The 20,482-nt window shown below is 45.4% G+C and overlaps 1 protein-coding gene across 1 annotated transcript in view; it reads left to right on the top strand.

The window, feature by feature from the left end:
* Positions 1 to 20,482, top strand: part of SMC3 (structural maintenance of chromosomes 3) — a 789,692-nt gene that overhangs the window by 454,745 nt on the left and 314,465 nt on the right. Inside the window, exons 19-20 of the mRNA XM_085603430.1 lie at positions 4,566 to 4,718; positions 8,816 to 8,967. Of these exons, the coding sequence (XP_085459556.1) occupies positions 4,566 to 4,718; positions 8,816 to 8,967 (305 nt within the window). The remainder of the gene's footprint in view (positions 1 to 4,565; positions 4,719 to 8,815; positions 8,968 to 20,482) is intronic.

The raw sequence follows: 20,482 nt of genomic DNA, 5'->3' as shown, positions 1-20,482 counted from the left end.
ACCAGGCCCACATGACATGAATTGGAGATGCGGCCCTATTTCCCTGAAGGACCCTCCGAGGAACACTAATGAAGTGGATGTGAGGGTCCCTGTGGTTATTTCGACCCCGTAGCAGAGTCTATGGCTGACGACATGTGCTATGGGAACCTGGCTTATGCCCATATTCTGGACATCTTGCCAGACACTGGCCACTTCTCTCCTCCCACAGTGACTACAAGGAAGAGGCTTCCTTTGAGAACGTGGTCCAGAGACAGTCTGAGGTCCTAGACCTTTATCCCCCCACGGTTGAGGTCAAGACCAGTGTCTTGACAGAGATGCTTCAGCCCGAGGTATCTCCTTTTAGAATCCTTACTCCCCTTTAATAAAGTCCTCACTGATGTCCTGCTCTGGGCCTGGGCCAAGCCTTGCACAGGCACTCCTTTTGCACAACACTATCTCTCGCCGCTATCATCCTGCGTCAGAGACCCAGCCTTCCACTCCCAGTACCCCACCCCTGAGAGCCTGGTGATCCAGGCCTCAACATCCAAAATAAATACCTGCGTTTTCCCTACCGCACCACCGGAGAGGGAATCCAAGAGGCTGAATACTTTCAGATGGAGGATTTTCTCTTCCACCAGCCTGGCACTAAGGTCTGTGAACACAGTGTGCTTATTGGGCCATTATTCCCATACTGTGTTGTATATGATTGCGCAAGTGCTGCCTATGGTGTCCGAGGAGGCCCGAGCCACTCTCCTAAGTTATTCCGGATGGGAGTGATTCAGCAAAGTTAACAATCTGATTTGGATTGGATACGACAGACTCACTGGATAGAGAAGCATCAGGGGAATCTCTCTGACCTTATCCAGATATCAGAGCGAACTTCAAAAGAGCTGCAGTGGTGGCTCATGTAGCGTGATTCGGTCAGCGGCAGACCTATCTCTCTTCCCCATCTAGAGCGCACAGTAGTGACAGATGAGTCACTTCTGGGTTGGGGCAGCCATTAAGGCGAGGTGGAGATCAGAGGTCTCTGGTCTCCAGCAAAAACTCAGCTCCAGATCAGAATGTTGGAACCGAGTCATTCACCTGGCATTAAAAGCCTTTTTTCCTTCCATCAAGGGAAGGCTGGTTCAGGTGTTTCCGGGCAACCCCACTGCCATGTAGTATTGCAACAAGCAGGTCGGGTTGAGGTTGTTGACCCGGTGTCAAAAGGCCCTGCATCTCTATACATGGCTGGAACACCAGGACATTTTCCTGGTGGTTCAACATCTGGCATGCTCTGTGAACTCCAGTCATCGATCACAAATGACGTCTCCTATCAAAGGTGCTGCAAGGTCTCTTCAGCGATTGTGGAGAACGTTGGGTAGATCTATTTTGCTACCGGTGAGAAAACACAATTTCAACACCTTTTGCACACTGGAGTTTCCAAGGCGGCTCTCACTTGGAGACCCATTTAGTCTTGAGTGGAGCTCAGGACTCTTGTACACCTTTCCGTCAATACCACTAGTGTCCAGAGTTTTCAAGGAGGTAAAGAATGACCTGGCCCAAGTCATCTTAGTGGCCCCGGATTAGGCAAGGAGAGTCTGGTATCACGAACTCCTGAGCATCTGTCCTCTGATGAGGCTGCCTTATTGGGAGGATCTCCTATCTCAGCAAAAGGGTATGATCTTGTACCCAAACCTGCGCGCACTCTGCCTTCATGCTTGGAGATTGTGCAGCGACAGTTGAGTGTCTGTAATCTTCCTTCTGAAATCTGCGATGTTATTGTGACACACTTTCTGCCTCTCTATCGAAGGTGACGTTGTTTGTGTTGTCTTTTGCCCAGCAGGGCCTTTCCCTTGGCACTGTTAAAGGTTACTGGCCAGCCATTTCGTTCACTTTGCAGTTGCCGTATCAGCCCTGTCTGTTTAGGTCACCTGTTTTCTTAAAGGCTGAAGGGAGACTCGACCATTTGAACTGCAAACGACCTTCTCTTTTTTACATTGAACCAAAGAACACTGGGTGGAGGATCAGATCTTCATTGCGTTCTCTGGAATGAAAAAAGGCAAGGCTGCACAGAAATGGACAATCTTCCGCTGAATTGTACTCTGCATCAAAATCTTCTACGCACTAGTTAAGAAGCAGCCTCCTGAAGGCACATGGGCTCATTCCACCAGAATCCAGGTGGCTGCTACTGCGTAGGTACGTGGAGTGCCTGTCCTGTAGATCTGTTTAGGCTGCTACCTGGGCATCACTCCACTCAGGCTTTTTGCCGGTTAAATCCTCCATGGCTTTTTGGCATAAGCCAATTCACAGACCCACCTCTGGGGATTTATTGCTTTATCTGCTCTAAGGTCAGGAATCTGCGGTTAGTCTGTCAGCAGAACAAGTTATTTTTCTGATAGAGACTATCTAACTGCAGATTCCTCACCAAAGCTCCAATCCTTTCTGTTCTGTGAAGTGGGCTCTTCAACTAAAAGATCCCGTTAGACTCTGCACAGTGGTCAGGAACTATTCTGGCGTGGCTTTGTTTTTCTCCTGGAAATTGTCGCGAAAGAGATGGCTATTAGGGTACCGGAGTGGTGCCTATGTGACCGGAGTGGTGCCTTTCTTCTGACGTGGACAGCGTCGACAAAGAGCTGCCGATGCCATCTACCAGCGCGCAGAGTAACTGCTCAAGATTTTCCAGATCCAGTCTGACACCTGGGGAGTATTCTAAGGTGAGGAATTTGCAGTCAGATAGTCTCTACCATAAAAAGTGTTATCAAAGGTAAGAAACTTGTTCTTTCATAACCAACCGTAAATATCCAATAGGATACGAAATCGGAAAGCCCCAATACCAGGGTCTGAGTGCCTGGATATCTTTTGCTAGTAAAGAAAGCGCTTATACCAGAGACTCTGCTATTGCAATCCCCACGCCCCTAAAACCAGTTTGACTAGAAAGATCGTAGGAATGTGTATTTTTTTTTATATACAAGATAAAGCAGTGAAACGTCTGCAAATCTAGGGGGCTTTACAGTCTTGTGAGAACTGGCCATATGACCAGTTTCCTGGTTGTTTAGGAAGATTTGAAATCTGGAGGTATTTGGTCATCGTGGTCTATACAATATGTGGCTGAAAATAGTTTGCAAAATCAAGATTCCCAAAGAAGTAACAATTGGTTCAATATTCACAATGTGTGTATTTCTGTTTCAGCTCACTACTTATCTACCAGCAATAGCACATACTGGAATCTAGTGTAGTTTGGGCTGAGCCAGACACTAAAATCTATCTCCAGCACCATCATTGATCTATGTGACAGAAAGAGTGCAGCTACTGTCTGGAGCAGTATTATTTCTGGCACAGACCCTATGCAGCTGAACTCTAAGGAAGGAGATGGATTAAAATGTGAACAGAATTGGCCATCGCCGTGTGTCTATATATGCACATTATGGGAATGTTTTTCATAAAATCCTGATGGAGAATATGCGGATTGCCATTTTGTCTGTCAGTGTACTTTGATGTTGGCGTTAAACCATAGAATGACAGTATACTGGCTAACTCCATTTTGTTTTAAATACAAAGTAATAACTTTTGCAAGGGCAAAAACTAAATAAAAGATTCCGTGCTGAATCTCTTGAGCAAATAGATTTAATTTGGATGAAAATATAACAAAGCCACAGGTGAAGAGTCTTCATGATGTGGCCAAAAACAAATATTCTAACCTGCCATTCGTTCATTTCTACCTATTTCACAGAAATGCACTGATTCTGGACCATATTCAGTATTGACGTTTGAGGTACGCGGTACTACTTTCATCAGAAAGTACTATGTTCTTGATTTACAAGTTATCTTTCCCTTTGATTCCTTACTTTAAGCCCTTTCCAAGTGGCTGACTCGACCCTGCTATTTTTTATTGAGTAGATATTTATGGGTTCGTAATTGTTGATGACTACTCTGGTAATTTTTCCAGCATCTGAAAGGCACTCTCAGATGGCTGTATATTTTAATGTGCACTTCCATAAGTGAGTACAGGAACAAGTCCTGGACGTCTTAGAGAGCTTGATTCCCTCCTTAAAGAGGATGTCAATATTTTTTCTTGATTCTCACATTGGCGGCCTTTGGTAGAAAATATAATTTGATGTGCAATTGTGGGATTTCCCCAGAACTCGTAGACAAATTGAATGCCATTCTGTAACAGTTATTGAATTGAGACAGGACAAGCAGGGCTTGAAGAGACTTTTCTCAAATGAAGCAAAAAATATACAAAATACCTAAAAAAAAAAAAAAAAAAAAAACATTAAAAAGTGCTTTGTTGGTTCCTGATCCCACATCTGTGTCACCGGCGAGTGGTTTGCCTTTTAATATTCCGATAGACCCACTCGTTGCCCTTCACTACACTTTGATAAACATTTCAGGCTTCAGTCTGGGCCTCGGAAGGGGTTTGTGTACAGAATTTGCAAATCTTATAAGCATCAGATAGAACAACCCTGAACATATGCAACGTATTCTTTAAAATTTACATTTTATGTGGTACTCATTCACTACTTTAGTGTGTATTTAGAATTTTCTTCCAACTGTTTTTCGAAGTTTCTTCAATTTTCTGATTTATGTTTTTTTCTGTGTTTTAGGTGATCAGGTCAGCAGTCGTGGTGCTCTCACAGGAGGTTATTATGACACTAGAAAGTCTCGACTTGACCTGCAGAAAGATGTTAGGAAGGTCGAAGTGGAACTCCGTGAATTAGAGGCTAAACTCAACGATAATCTACGCAAAAACATCGAAAATATCCTTTAAAATGAATTCTCTCCTGAAACCAAACTGTAGCCCAGTGCTAACTTTTGATTTGGTGTATAATCTTGAGAAGTCTGTTTAAATGCTTATGCATCCAGCCCAAAGACATATCTGCACAGTATGGCAGCTAATACAGCAAAGTGCCATGTTTGCACCTTCACCAGATTACTACTAAAGCTGGTAACAAAGGAATGTAAGAGTATCCCATTCTCCAGGAGGAGATAATTGGCATATTGTATACTCTACACATTAAATGTAGCAAGAGGTTTAGTGCATTTCACACTGCAAACTGAACCGATTCTAGGTGCATGTGTGAATGTTGTGCTTGTGGCTGTTTTGTATTGTAGAATTTCCGTAAGGCTTTGAAATGTTACGATTTGCATCTATTGCCTGTGTGCCCTTTTGCATGAGTGGTTTATGGTTTTAGATGTAGTTTTAGAATTGTTGGGTGACGTGCTTAAGTTCAAACATGTGCTTCAGCATTATGCTGTGAGCGTGGCTGCACTTAACCATGTGTGGTGAGCATGAGAATGCACTCAGACATAAATGCCTAACGTGTGGATTGGAAAAGCTGCGATTTTAGTGCTCTCCGATATTCTAGGTGATTAACACTTCGTATGTTGGAGGTAATTGAGCTTCCAGAGCTTAGCATTCTGAACAGAGAAGTTTTTCATATTGAAGACTTTTTGCAGAAAGGAATTGATAGGAGCCAGCGATGGTGTGGCTGGCAGTAAATGCAGTTTATGTTAAGGAAGAGTTGTCCATTCCATAGATTGCTCTATTTGCATCTCTGTAAAGGTGATGTGTCTCACTCCAGGTAGCCACAAAAAGGATACCAGGACTGGTTGGATGAGTCTCAATAGGTGGAGCCGATTGTCCAATCAACATCAATAGTAGTAGAAATTAAATCTAGAAATTAAAGTCAAAAGACTCAAAATAATTAATCCTTCAAAAGGAGTTTACGCTACTGCAACTAACAGCATAGAAAAGTAATGAAAAAAGCTTAAATGCGCTAAACTCGTAAAAAGTATACTTATCTTTGTGAGCAGCAGCAACAAAGAAGGAAGATGGCTAGTCGCGGGGGGGACTTTATAGCACATTGGAATGTTCATTGAAGTTCTGTATTCTTCAATTGTTGCTGCTGAGCTGTGGCACTAAAGGAGATTTACATAATATTAGCCTCTGTGTCCTTGATAACATCCAGATTTTCTGCCCAACAGGCTGTGAAAAATCTAAATTGTTCAACATTTTTAAATAGCTTCAAGAAAAGTCCCATTAACTTTAAAGGTTACGGTAGGCACAGTTGAGCTGATTTGCCTTCCCTTGCTTCTTTGATGTGTACAATCATAGGGTGGTGGTAGCAGAGCCGGCCTTTGCTCATATAGCGCCCTTGGCAACACACAATTTGCCCCTCCCCTCCCACTCGTCATATTTAATTGTCAGTGTGTTGGGTAAATTGGGGATGGGATGGGGAAGGTAAGGGAGAAAGGAGAAAACGGACTTTAGAACAATGGGAGCACACTTTTCTTCCGAGGCAGGTTGTAGGGGAGACTGCTGAAGTCTGCTCCAGTGCCCCTCTGAAGGTCAGCACCCTTAACGTGGTCCCAGCTTGCCCATGCTAAAGGTGGACCCTGGGTGGTACATTCTCAGTTACTTCATGGGGGTCTGCCCTTAGTTTAGCTTTTTTTGCAGGCAGTCCTTTTTTAATCGGTCTTTCACTGCTTTGGATCTGCTATATACTAGGGTTCTTTCTCTTCTTGCTGTCACCTCAGATTGTTAGATTAGGGCATTTTTTGATCTCCTCTGTCATCGCTAGTAGAGTTTTTTTCCATGTAAGGCACTCTTGTATCCTGTGCTATATTTCCATCTCAAATTTTAATCTGTTCTACCTTTCTCAAAAGCTGGTGATCTCTGTTCTATGTCATAATTCTGCTTTTGCTGAGAAACGTTTGTTGCACTGTTTGGATCTCCACTGGACTCTATTTAGACTCTATTCAGAGTGCACCTTTTCACTTCTGAGGCTATGTTTGTGAAGTTTAGCTTCTCAGGGAGGGATGATAAACCTTTTGTGTATATTTTGAGCTTTCGTACCTGAAATTTAATTGGCTCAGGATTCCTTTTCTGGTCCCGTTATGGGGCTGTCTGTATATTTTGAAAGGCATATAAATTGCCAGTCTCCAGGTGACAATTGCTTTCATGTCAAAGGACTTAGACGATGGAGCAGTGACTCCAGAGTTATGAGGATTACTGGTAAACATTTGGAACATTTTCTAGTAGGTTGTCTAGTTTTGCTACCTAGTGTGCAGAACATTCTGTGCTTTCTTAGCACATTTACAGTTTATGATTTCAGTGGCAGAGGAAGAGTCCAGTCAGTTATTATTTAGCTTACTTAGCTCCTATCATGGCTTAATAAATACCTTTTCTAGTACCTGTTTGGTATTTGACCTTGGTTTTTACAGTTCTGACGAGTTTCTTTTTAATCTTTGCATGCTTAAACTTCTGTACTGGGAAGAGGACTTTTTCTGACTGAGATTATAATCAGCAAAAAAGTCCACGAGCTTCTGGCTTTGTCTTCATCTCCTCTTTTTTCAGAAGAGAAAGGTAGTTCTTTAGGTGAAGCTGTCCTTGACAAAAGTCGTTTGAGTTTCATATGTTCCAGACTGTCTTCCAGCTTTGTTTCCTCCCCCTCCTTCAGAGTATGAGGAGAGACTTCCTAGAATGAACTCTAGGAAAACTTTGACTGTCTGCAACCTGAGGACTGCTGAAATGGGCACAATTGATAATCTCTCGTCAAGTCTAAAAATATGTTCTGTTAGGAGAAATTGCCTTATCTTTTTTTACTGAGATCTGTGTCCAAAGGTAAATGCTCATGAAATAGAACATGGGTAAAAAATGTATTTGATTTAAATGAAACCGTCAAAGCATGTATTTTTCAAAGTGTAATTTTCTTTACAGTACTGGCATTGTCACTGTTAATAAACATTTATGAAAGAGTAACCATATAAAGTAACACAAATTAATTTTATTTTTAGTTCACTTCAAACAAAATGAACACATGGGCATGTTGACCTTTTTAATCACACATTAATTAATTTGTAATTGTAGTCCATCTGATGTTTGAATTTTTTTGTTTTGAGGTTGCGTCATAATGCCATTTCCTCATAAAATTATCCTTTAATCATCTTCAACGTTTAGAATTTGTTGGTGCATGGGGTGTATATGTTATTTGTGTTCTTTGGAGAGGTAGCAGATTTTTGTGTGTTCTTATGTAAGGCACAGCTAAAGGGGAATGTGACACCTTGAAGTGATAATGCACATAATGGTAAATAGTAAACATTAAACATTGAAGCAAAATGTCCAAAAACCTTCTGTCTGAGCTGCTACATCTGAAGTATTGGGAATTATGGGAGGTTCTGTGGAACAAGTGTGGCTGGAGAAAGTCAGTGGATAAACTGTTCTGTAGGCCAGCAGTGTGAGAAGGGTGGGGTATTCTGAAGTTGGGGGTACTCTTTTCAGATCAGCCAATTTAAGTTGTTTGCAGTGCTGGCCTTATGTGATAACAAAACCTTGTGTGAAAATCTGCTTCTCCCCTGTAGTAAGTAAGATTATTTTATTATGTATCTGGTCTTGGACATTGCTGTCAAGTTAGCATAAGGACAAAAGTGTCTTGTAACCGTCTGTGGAGAAGTTGTAACTGCAATATTAGTCATTTATTGACCAACAGTATCAAAATGGAGCGTCGTTTGCAAATGTACCAATGAATCTTGCATCACTTCTTCAGTCCTTCTTTCAGAGATTTCGCCTTAGTGTGAAAACACACACGAAAGCTGTGGTTTTACTGGGCAGCACTCACTTTGTCTTCTGAGGCTCCATGCAAAAGTTCTGAATAATGACAACTGATGATTCTAAACATTCTAAGAGATTAAACCTTTCAAAGATGAAAGACCCAATAAGAATATTTTGGCCAAATAGAGCCTTGGATGTATTTCCCCAATTTCGATGTACAATACCATTACTTATATCAAATATGATTGTACCTTTATTTAACTATGCCATTACATATGGAGCCTTTTCCTTAGCCCATTGCACGGATTAACAATGAAATTGATCAGTTGATGAACCAGATGCAGCAAATCGAGACACAGCAAAGAAAGTTTAAAGCCTCCCGTGATAGTATCTTGTCAGAAATGAAGATGCTCAAGGAAAAAAGGCAACAATCTGAGAAAACCTATATGCCCAAGGTATGACTGAGATGGAAATATTTGTTACATTTACTTTTGAACACTTGTTCTTACCACATAGAAACGTATAAGATATTTTTCAGTTATGCTTTTTTTTTGCTCAGGAAGGGGATGTTAGTTTAATAGCTTTGCAGTGTACAAATAGCATTAGTAAATGCATATGGTGTTTAATGTTTTATTTTTTTAATTACTGCCGATTCCAAAATAGTAATAGAAAAGGTCTGATACATCCCAGTCTCTGGAGTAAACTGTTATCAACTATTTTTACCCTAAAGACAAAGCAGGAATTGCATTCACAGTACAATAGTAGGACATTTAATATATAATATTTATTTTCTGGAAATTCTCCAGTACTGGATGTTTCATAGATTCACATGCTTGGAACTTTCATGGTCATCGAATTGGGTGTCTGTTGATACTTAATATTGGCAGTAAACATTATCACACCCGAGAGGCCATAGTTATATTTGTTTAACAGCACATAATTCTCATTGAAAAGTATCCAAGCTATAGCCAATGAAGTGAACTTGCTTTGAACTTCACTCCCCATTAAAACCATCATAGCCACAATTTATACCTAACAATAAATGTCAAGGGTGGCCACTCAATATCTCTGCTGTACTACTCAAAGGCTTCTTTATCATAAGCATTTTTTTAATTTTATTTTGGAATTGGCCTACCAAATCCCCTAGCAGCCTCTCTAAACTTGGCAGTGTTACATTTGTTGTCATGGGCCAGGGTAAACTGGTATAGAAATCCCAGTTCAGCCTCTGTGCTTCTTGTGGACTAATTAAGATCTTTGCAATTGCAAGACTCTTTCAATTGAGACAATAAAATACAGTAAAAGGAATCCATGTTCCATTTTAGAAAATTGTTTTGTAAAGATATACATTTCCAATGGATATTTCGAACTGCAGATTCCTCACCTTGTGTCTCCCCACGTTGTAAATACTCCTAGGTGCCAGACTAGATATGGAAACTCTATGTGCCAACAGGTGGCACCATCGAGCTCTACATTGAATATGCATCACCTCTGTATGGGACATGGTGCCACATAAATGTGCCACCCCTGCAGACTGACATCCGTTCCTCTGACCTGACCTAACCTGTATCCTGAGCTCTGCTCTAGACTTTTTGGTCTAGTTTACAGACTTCTGAAATAAAATAATGCACAATGTGTTAGCCAAATTTCTCTTCCAGATGACGTCAGGCTTCATTCAATCTGTGTTACAACTGTTGCAAACGGATGACGGTCACAGACCTGTACTACATCTGTTTTTGGTGCTGCAGCATTAAATGTGATTCAGCGTCATCTGAAAAATGCTCACTGATCAACCTAAAGGCCTTCAACGAGCAGGGACCAAGCTTTATGTTGTAGAATACAAGAGAGGCTGACCTTGTACAAAGTCCTGAGGTCAATCACGATCCTAGTCTTGGTCTACTTTCCTGCCATCAGGTAAGTCTACAACGAAGTTGAGGGATAAGTCGTGGTGAAAGCATCAGGGGTCAGAAAGGGGTTTGTTCTCTACCCACTACTTCAGAGAGAGGTTGCAACAGTTAGAGCTTTAAAGGCCTATCTCAGCCACCATCATTAATTTGAATGATAGCCATCTTTCACACCACAGCAAACTAAGGCTTGCAGGAAGGCTATGCTGGAGTTCTTTAGAGCAGACCCAGTTCCCTGTGTCTTTCCTTCAGGCCCCACCTATCTATTGGGGGGGGGGGGGCGACAGATAGGGTTCCGCTAGCATGTCTATCCTCTGTGCCATCTGACCCAGTCCAACCACAGCTGGCCCCAGCCCATGCTTCGACTTCCTGCCGCTGGCTGTCCCTGCATGAGGGCCGGTCCCACCTCAAATGGTGCTGGGTTCTTTCACTGCACCAGTCACAGTGTTGTATCCAGAGGGTACGTTGACGCTTTGTCAGCCAGCTTCTCATTACAAGATTACATAAGCCCTGCATGTGATGCTTGAGAACACTCCACCAATTCCCTTACCAATGCATCAACATTATAGGAGATTGGAACTATATCCAGCTCTGATTCAGACACAGGCCAAGTCCATGAGCAGGCATACCAGGACGACCATGAGGAGGCAAATTAGTTTCACGCTCCTAAATAAATGCCTCTATTTAGCTATTCACAATTCTTGTGGCTGAGACATCTCACCCATAAAGGACCTTAACTAGCCATTGCGTCCCACCACCGAGGAGAATGCCTCTTTTGCAGTGGGGGTTTGCAGAGGAACTGGACTTGCAGTTACATACTGATGACACCAAAGCCAATTTATTAACAGAAATTTAAGTACATGGCTTTTCCACTTCTGAGCTCTTGCTTCTGTTACATGATTAACTAACTGACTGATCGCCTGACTGAAGATTGGTCTAAACCTTGCTCCGTTCCTACATTGTTATTGTTAATTGGTTCTTGGTATAGCGCAATGACTCGTCCCCGAGGGAGACATCTTGCTGCTGTGACTGGCAGGTGGATGAAACATTAAAGCAGCTGATTAAAACACAGGTTTTAAGATGTTTTTTTAAACTGTAAAACTGGTGCTTGCCCGAATAAGTGCGCCAGCTGAATACTTGTCAGAACAGGCACACTCCTGTGGATCAGTTCTTTCTAAAACAAAATACTGCTCTGGAATGCCTTGTGGTTCAGGCTTTTGCTGGTAAAGTCAACTCAAATGCTTTCCCTTAATCTTCTCCTGGCTGGAAATCCAACCGAATTGATGCTTTAGGTAAACGCGTGTTTTCTTGTACTTGGTACACTTTTTTCTTATTGAATTCTGTGTGCTTCTTGGGTCCCATGCTTTGTGGGGATATGGTTAGTGAAATCTTGCCCACTCTCACTATAGACTTTGAAACGCTTTCACACAACACGGTGCAGGATGGGGGCCATATGTAGCCACAACAGCATTTTGAGGGCTGGTTTGGACTCTATGGTCTGCATTGCCTGTGCCATGGGAACCACCGTAAATATTCAACGGCATTTCTGGATGAGAATGACTTTTTGGGGGGGGATGCCGAGGCCTCCCTGAAGGTTTGGCTCTTTGGGGATAAGTTAGATTCTGTGATACAGCCCTCTAAGAATAGATAGGTGATGGCTTGCTCCCTGGTACTACTTTCCATGCTCATGCCAGGCCAATACATACCCCCCCCACCCCATTGAGAAAATGTCATAACTTCTTGAGAGGCCCTTTCCTGTCACTAGAGACAGTCCATTCAACAGCCCTTTTGCGGCTCCAAGGGTAGGGGCAGTGGCACAGGTCTTGGTCAGCAGCAAGTACAGCATTCTTCTTCATCCACACCTGCTGCTGGTGCTACCAAACCTCTTTAGTCCCTTCTCGTCCAGTCTTTTTAGGCCAACAGGTGGCAGTTTTTTTTTTGTTTTTCCAACTGGTGTGCCATTACTTCAGACTGATGGGTCCTATGACTTGGACATGTTGCCTACAGTCTTCATTTGTTGTCCACTCCACTGCCCATCCCACAGTAGTCTCAATTATTAGTGGATCATGCCTCTACTCTGTCTACAGAAGTTCAATCTTTGCTTGTCAAGGGTTGGATTGAGGTGGGGGCACATGTTACTCCTGTTACTTCCAACAAGGACGGGGGATTGAAAACAGTCTTGGAACAGAGTCTTCTGAACAGCTTCCTGCAGGGGTTAAAATACTGCTGCTAGCTAAAGTTATGTCACCCCTGCTCACGGAAGACTAAATAGAAACCCTGGACTTGCAGGACCAGTACCCTCATGCTATAATGGATACTTACACCTGCAGCTTCATTACCTTTTGAATATCCCCTGGCACTAGCTCTCCCACACCTATCGGCGTACAACCACATTCCCCTACCAACATTCTGTAAACTTTTGAGGATGAACTAAGGCCAGGTCCTTCATCCTGACCTGACCACTCTCCTCTTATGCGGACGGCTCCTAAATTCCTTGAATTCAAAGATCTCAATATTCAAGTCAAGGAGGAAGCCACAATAAAGACATGTAAACCGTAATCTAAACATTTCTACCTATGGCGCCAGTAATTAAAACTACATCCTCTACTAGCATAATCTGACAGGTAACTACCCTATCTCCTCTCGCTAGTTAAGTCATGGTTGGTACATGCGTCTGTTAAGGTACAGCTTGCATCAATATCAAGATATAGATGCTCATCACATTGTCTCTGGGCTATAGCAGAATCCTCAAACTGTTCAAGAAAGAATTATTCAGAGTTTTTTTCCTCCTGTAAGGACTGCTTCCCCAGAACATAGTTCTATCTCAACTCATGAAGACTTCATTCAAATCCATTCACAGAGCACAGCTCATATTTGTCACATGGAAGGTCACCTTGTTACTAGCGCTCACTCCGACCAGGAGGGTAAAGGAGATAGAAGCTTTCTCAATTCAAGAACCTTCCTGTGCCTCACAGGCAAATTAGTACTTCTCAGAACCAATCCAAAGATGTAAACCCAATATTCCTTCGGATTTTCACTACAATGAACCTATAATTTTTCTACTTTCTTACCGAATCCACATCACCAGCTGAGAGGTCTATTCATACGCTAGGTATCAAAAGATATCTAAAATTCTACTTACATCACACTAAAGTCATGAGAACTGACCAACTCTTGGACTCAGATCAACACTTGTAAGGGTGCTCCTGTCACAATGGCAAACATCGCTCGATGAATTTCAGCTGCATTCCTGTTCTGCCACTCACATGCTGGCAAGTCCCTCACAGCAAAAACCAGGGCAGAGACAACTAGGGCAGTTTCCACCTCAACTACTTTGTTTATGGAAGTGCCTCTGTAGAAGATATGTTGTGCTGCGACTTGGAAGTGTGAGTATATATTCATGCAGCATTATTACCTGGGATCGGCGAAGTGCAGTGATGCAGCAGTTGGACAGATTTTACTATACTATCTATTTCAATAAGGGGACTCTTATGGTTCCATGTGTTTGCTTATATATTTATGCAAATTTTAATGTATGATATATATATATATGTGTATGTATGTATTATCTACTGGCGGTCGCCAGTAGATAGTTATAGTTGCAACCTAGTTTCCATAGGAAATCTCAAAATTCTATTTTGAATAACTTTGGCGCCGGTTGACGAATCCTCGCGAAATTTTCAAAACTAATCGGGCGCTCCGCTAAGCTCCTACCCTGAAAGTCTCGGGGTGATTCGTCATGCGGGGGCCGAGAAAAAGGGGGGGGTCCCAAATCGCGTTTTCCCCATGCATTTTTCCATAGTACCTTTAGACACCGCTACAGCCCGAACGGCTGAACAGAATTACGTGAAATTTGGCAGAGAGGTAACCATAAGGTCAAGGAAGTGCCTTTTGCAGGTCTGGTGTAAATCTGTTCAGTATTTCCTGAGAAAATAGCATTTAAAAGCATATCAATATCTATACGCGCGCACCGTGCGCGCACCCTGCCGTGCGCGAGCGCAATTCTGATTGGTTGTTAGATGTCGGTAAACATTCGAATCGGTCGAAACCAGGAAGTGTCGGCCGCCATTTTGTCTCTCGCAGTCTGAGGGGGTGAAAAAAAAAGGAGGAGAACGTGAAAAGGGGGCAGAGTGGACATTTATTGAAAAATCGCGAGGTGCGCGCACCGCGCGCGCACGGCACGCACTGCGAACCATGGGTGCCCGGTGCGCAAAGCGCACCGGGCGCCCACAGCGCGCGCAGGGTGCACAAAGCGCATCGTGCGCGCAGAGTGCGCGCATCTCGCGATTTAAAAAAATAAATACATTTCACGGTGCGCGCCCAGTGAAAACCTGAAAAAAAAAATTAATTACATAACTTAGCATTAAAAAAACCGTATAAATTCACTGAAAAAACCATAGGTTTCACACACGTTATAGTTACGAATTAGCATTTCAAAAACCTTGCAAATTCACTTAAAAAACCATAGATTTCACACATGTTATAGTTAGCTGGACGTTTCACTCGTAAAAAACCTATGAAATTCCCCCGTTATAGTTACTGTAGGCAACTATAACTCACGCGACCGCAATCCTCTGCTGATGACGTCAGATATTACATCACTGATGACATATGTGTCTTTATGAAAAATAAATATTTGTAATGTATGTATAGCTAAAGATTAATGGAAGAAGACATGGGTAAATAAGTGTCTAAATACAGTGATGTAATATCTGACGTCATCAGCAGAGGATTGCGGTCGCGTGAGTTATAGTTGCCTACAGTAACTATAACGGGGGAATTTCATAGGTTTTTTACGAGTGAAATGTCCAGCTAACTATAACATGTGTGAAACCTATGGTTTTTTTAAGTGAATATATATATATATGTATGATTGAGATAATATATATATATATATATATATCTTATTAAATTGCATATTTATTTTATGTATATATTTTCTACTCCCCATCCGCTATTTGCGCTGTACTATAAGATCTACAAATACAGTAAGTGCTTGCTATTCTGATTCAAGCATGTGAATCTATGAAAGATCCTATACTGGAGATGAAAATAAGTTAGTTACTTGTAACTGCAGTTCTCCAGTATTGGGTTCTTTCATAGATTTACATGTGACCCACTCTCCTCCCCTGAGAGGCTCCCCCTTACAGCTCAGAATTATTTATTCCCACTTATGCTTGAAAATCTGATGACTCAGCCTCTGTTGGGGTATTCTAGAGGGTGCTTTCGCCTGATGAGTTGTAAAAAAAAAAAAAAAATTCACGGTGCGCGCATAGTGAAAAACCTCTAAAAAAAAAAAAATTAATAGGCCCTCCACGAGTTACTCTGCCAGCACTGACTCCGATACTGTTCCCGGTTCCAGTGCAGGTTGTTTTTACCTGAAATTCCAGAGCAAGGATCTCACCTGTACAGTTCTTGCACACCATGATTTCCCGGGATGCAAGTATCCCATCTCATGCACAGGTGGGCTCTATGTAAACTGTTTTGCAATCTGTCTGGGATACTGCCAGTGGGTTTGACGACTTCACCAGTCAATCCACAGACCTCACAATGCGGACGCTGGCTGAAGCCACACTGAAGCATTGGTCCTTGCCAGTGGCTCCTACGCCAAAAACAGTGGAGCATTCCTCGGTGCCAACTCCTGCCTAAGAATAGTCTCCAGAAATGTGCCTGAAGAGGCCATACAAAGGAAAGCATCCCAATCTGGGCCTACACCGTATGACCAATACTGGCAACCTAGTGATGACCTATTTAGCTCAGATTTGGAATATATTCAGATGCCGGACCCCATTGTAGGAGGTTGGCTCAGTATATGGTGAACACCTATTGGTCCAGGTAACCCTTAGTGATATTTGTAGTGGTCCCTGTTTATCAAAGCTCTTGAGAGATAGCAGCTAAGGCTTATCCAGGAGGGTGTAAAGCAGGTACATTTACCACAGTAGTCAAATCGGCAAGCTTACACACAAGAAAGAACCCCACCAGTGTTAGAAAAATACTTCTGTATTTATTAAAAACAACTTTTAAGAATTACTTGTTTTATCTCCTATCCAAAGATATCTGAAAGAAACATTAACTATAGATTCCTTACCTTAGAATTACCCCCAGGCGTCGTACTGGATCCAGAAAGTTTTTTCGTCAGCAGTACCCCTGCGTGCCGGAAGGTGGCGTCGGTTGACCCTGCGTTCGTCGTCGGCGTCTTTGCCGCCCGGATGACGTCGCGGTAGCTACTTAGACGCCGCCCTCGCGCGCTGACGTCAGTTCTTTCTTTTTCCACGTCAGCAAGCGCAGATCCGGAAAGAGCGGTACCTCCAATCACTTTTTGACTGACTTTTTCTCGACTTTTGTGGACTTCCATCGACTCTTGGTGCACGAGGGATGTCCGGCTTCAAGGCTTGCAGTTCCTGTAACCGACTGATGTAGGTGACGGATCCGCACCACGTGTGCCTCTACTGCCTGGGGCGCGACCACGACCCCAAGTTGTGCTCTGACTGCTAGATCATGGCCCTGAAGTCTTTGCGGGAGCGGTCCCGAAAGCTACTCGAGGCCCGGCAGTAGGCTATGCGCCGCTTGAGGTCCCGGTCACATAGGAGGTCGAGGGACCGGTCGCGGAGCCACCACCATTCTTCCTCTAAGTCTTCGCACTCCGGGTCAGGTAAGTCGAAGCACAAGAAGTCGAAGAAGCACTATCGCTTTTCAACTTCGACTCGACGAGGGATGCGGGTGGTTCCCCTCCCGCGGCTCTGCGTGCGGAGATCGTAGGGTCGGCTCCGAGCTTCCCTTCCTTCCCGGGACCCAGAGCAACCCCTGCCCAGCTTCGAGCTTTCTACGTAGCGATGCATGCCATCTTTGGGCAGCCGGACTCCGCCGCTGCGCCTTCGGGCCTTGCGGAATCAGCTGGGGGCCCTGGGCCTTCGATGCCGGCGGCTCCGGCACCCCAGGGTCCCCTTGGATCGGCGCCGGTTGACCTTGTAACACCTCCACCGGCACCATGTCTGCAACCAGCGTCGGCTGTGTCCCCAGCCGACATCGACCCCGGGCCTCCACCTCGAGGTAGACACGGAGCCGGACCGGCATCGACCGACACCGACGTGTACTTTTGTGCCCCTGTTCTACCCTGGCTTTTTGAGACCAGATTAGCAGCCAGAGGAGGACTGGGAGGGATCTGGCAACTCTTTAATAGGCCAGCTAGGTTATGAACCAGACTGGCGAGAGGAACTGGGGGAGGCCAGTGGTCTGGATACCTCCCCAGACCGTGGCATAATATCTCCTCCTACCGTGGCTACGGAGGAGGGAGCGTTATACGCGGTGGTGTTGCGTAAGGCGGCAGAGGCTCTCAATCTCCCTACGGTGGCAGTCAGTGCTAACCTCCTTACAGAGGTGCTTCAACCGGCAGCGAGCTTTTCGGAGCCCCTGCTGCCGTTTAATGAAGCCCTAACTGACCTCCTTTTGGGCACCTGGTCCAGGCCCAACACAGGGGCTCCTGTGGACAGGATGATTGCCCGACGCCACCGCCCGGTCCGGGGCGACCCCACTTTCCTCTCTCAACACCCCACCCCTGAGTACTTGGTGGTCCAAGCCTCCATGTCCAAAGGCGCATTCCCTAACGCACCACCCAATGGGGAATCCAAAAGGCTGAACCACCTTGGGAAGAAAATGTTTCTTCCTCCAGCTTGGGAATGCGGTCGGTAAACACCACATGTCTGTTGGGCCGTTAAACCCACTCTGTGTGGGATACGGTAGCGCAGGTGCTGCCACAGTGCCCGGAGGAGGCCCGGGCCGTGCTCTCCCGTGCAGTCGCCGAGGTAAGAGACGCAGCAAAGTTTACTATCCGCTGTGGGCTGGATACCGCCGACTCACTAGGCAGGACAATTTCCACATCGGTAGCCCTTCGACGCTACGCCTGGCTGAGGTCGACTGGTTTTTAGGGGGATGTCCAATCCACTCTTATGGACACGCCCTTTGATGGCCGTCTCCTTTTCGGCGACAAGGCAGACAGCACGCTAGAGCGCTTCAAGGACTCTCGAGCTACGGCCAGGTCCTTGGGCCTCTCCACCACCGGCCCTGCGCAGTCTGCTATTCGCCCCTTTCGTGCCCCATCACAATCCACCCTGAGCCACAGGCCGGCGCAAGCTGTTCAGCCCCTGCGCGGCAAGGGACGCGGGACCCACCGCCGTGGGTCTGGGGGCCAGCGAGCGAGCAAGTCCACCACCGCCCCCTCTGCAGCAGCTTCCAAACCCTCCTAGTCCGACCTTTCAGGGCCACCAATCACCAGTGGGTGGCTGGATTCGCCATCACCTCCCCCACTGGCGCACCATCACGTCGGACAGGTGGGTTTTGCAGATAGTCCGAAGAGACTACTCCCTCCCCTTCGAGACTAACTCCCACCCCCCCCCCCCCCGCCCCCCGCCATGCCACCTCAGTACCATCTAATGTCGCAGGATCATCTGGCTCTTCTCCAACAGGAAGTTACGGCTCTCTTGGCCAAGGGAGCCATTGAGCGAGTTCCTGCCCCAGAAGTAGGTCGTGGTTGCTATTCCCACTACTTTCTGGTGCACTAGAAGGACAAAGGCCTGCGTCCTATCTTGGATCTCAGGAACGTCAATCGCTTCATCCAGAAGGAGAATTTCAAAATGTTGACGCTAGGTTCTGTCTGCCCTTGACCCTGGAGACTGGATGGTAGCTTTGGACTTGCAGGACGCTTACTTTCACATCCCCGTCCTGCCTGCCCATCGGCGTTACCTGCGGTTCATGGTGGGCCACGAGCACTTTCAGTTTACCGTGCTCCACTTTGGCCTTACCAGCGCCCCATGGGTGTTCACAAAGGTGATGGTGGTAGTTGCAGCTCATCTGTGCAGATCAGGGGTTCCAGTCTTCCCCTATCTCAACGACTGGCTGTTGAAGGGGGGCTCGCACCAGTCAGTCATCTCCCACCTCCAGACTACGGCCGACCTCCTGCATTTGCTGGGGTTCTCCTTAATGTGCCGAAATCGCACTTGATTCCCTCTCAGAAGCTCCTCTTCATCGGAGCGGTTCTGGATACAATGCACTTTTGGCTCTATCCTCCCGAAGGACGCTTCCAGGATATTCAAACTATGATTCTGATCTTTCAGCCTCCAGACTACGGCGTACCTACTGCACTCGCTGGGGTTCACTATGAACGTTCGGAAGTAACACCTGACTCCCTCTCAGAAGCTCCTTTTCATCGGAGCGGTTCTGGACAGGACGCAGTTTCGGATTTATCCTCCCGAGCAGTGAGTCTGGGATATTCAGGCTACGATTCCGATCTTTAAACCTCTATCCGGGTTTCGGTCAGAATGACCCTGAGGCTGCTGGGCCTCATGGCCTCCTGTATCCAGCTGGTAGATCATGCCAGTTGGCATATGCGGGCTCTGCAGTGGGACCTGAAGTTCCAGTGGGCACAGCATCAGGGGAATCTGTCCGTTGCGTGCAGATCTCGGAGGGCACTGCACGACAATTGCAGTAGTGGCTAACGAACCAGGATTGGGCCAATGGCAGATCCCTCTCCCTTCCCCAACCAGAGTACACAGTGGGGACAGACGCATCACTTCTGGGGTGGGGCGGCCACATGGGAGAGGCGGAGATCAGAGGTCTCTGGCGGAGTCCGGGCTCCACATCAACCTTCTGGAACTCCGGGCGATCCGTCTTGCACTGAAGGCATTCCTTCCCCCTGTCTAGGAAGAGTAGTTCGGGTGTTCACGGACAACACCACCGCCATGTGGTACTGCAACAAACAAGGCGGGGTGGGATCGTGGACCCTATGTCAAGAGGCTCTCCGTCTCTGGACATGACTGGAACATCTGGGCATATCCCTGGTGGTTCAACACTTGGCGGGTTCTCTGAACGCCAGGGCGGAACAACTCAGCCGCAGGTGCATGATGGATCACAAATGGCGTCTTCACTCGGAGGTGGCTCAAGGTCTCTTTCAGCACTGGGGAGAGTCTTGGTTAGATCTGTTTGCCACCGGAGAGAACGTGCAATGTGCAAGTATGCGCGTTGAAATTTCCAAGGCGGCACTCGCTAGGTGATGCTTTTCATCGCGAGTGGATTT

The sequence above is a fragment of the Triturus cristatus genome, chromosome 1_2 (genome assembly GCF_964204655.1).
Source record: "Triturus cristatus chromosome 1_2, aTriCri1.1, whole genome shotgun sequence".
Classification (NCBI taxonomy): domain Eukaryota; kingdom Metazoa; phylum Chordata; class Amphibia; order Caudata; family Salamandridae; genus Triturus; species Triturus cristatus.
The sequence above is the reverse complement of the archived record's forward strand: the minus strand, read 5'-3'. Positions and strand labels throughout refer to the sequence as shown.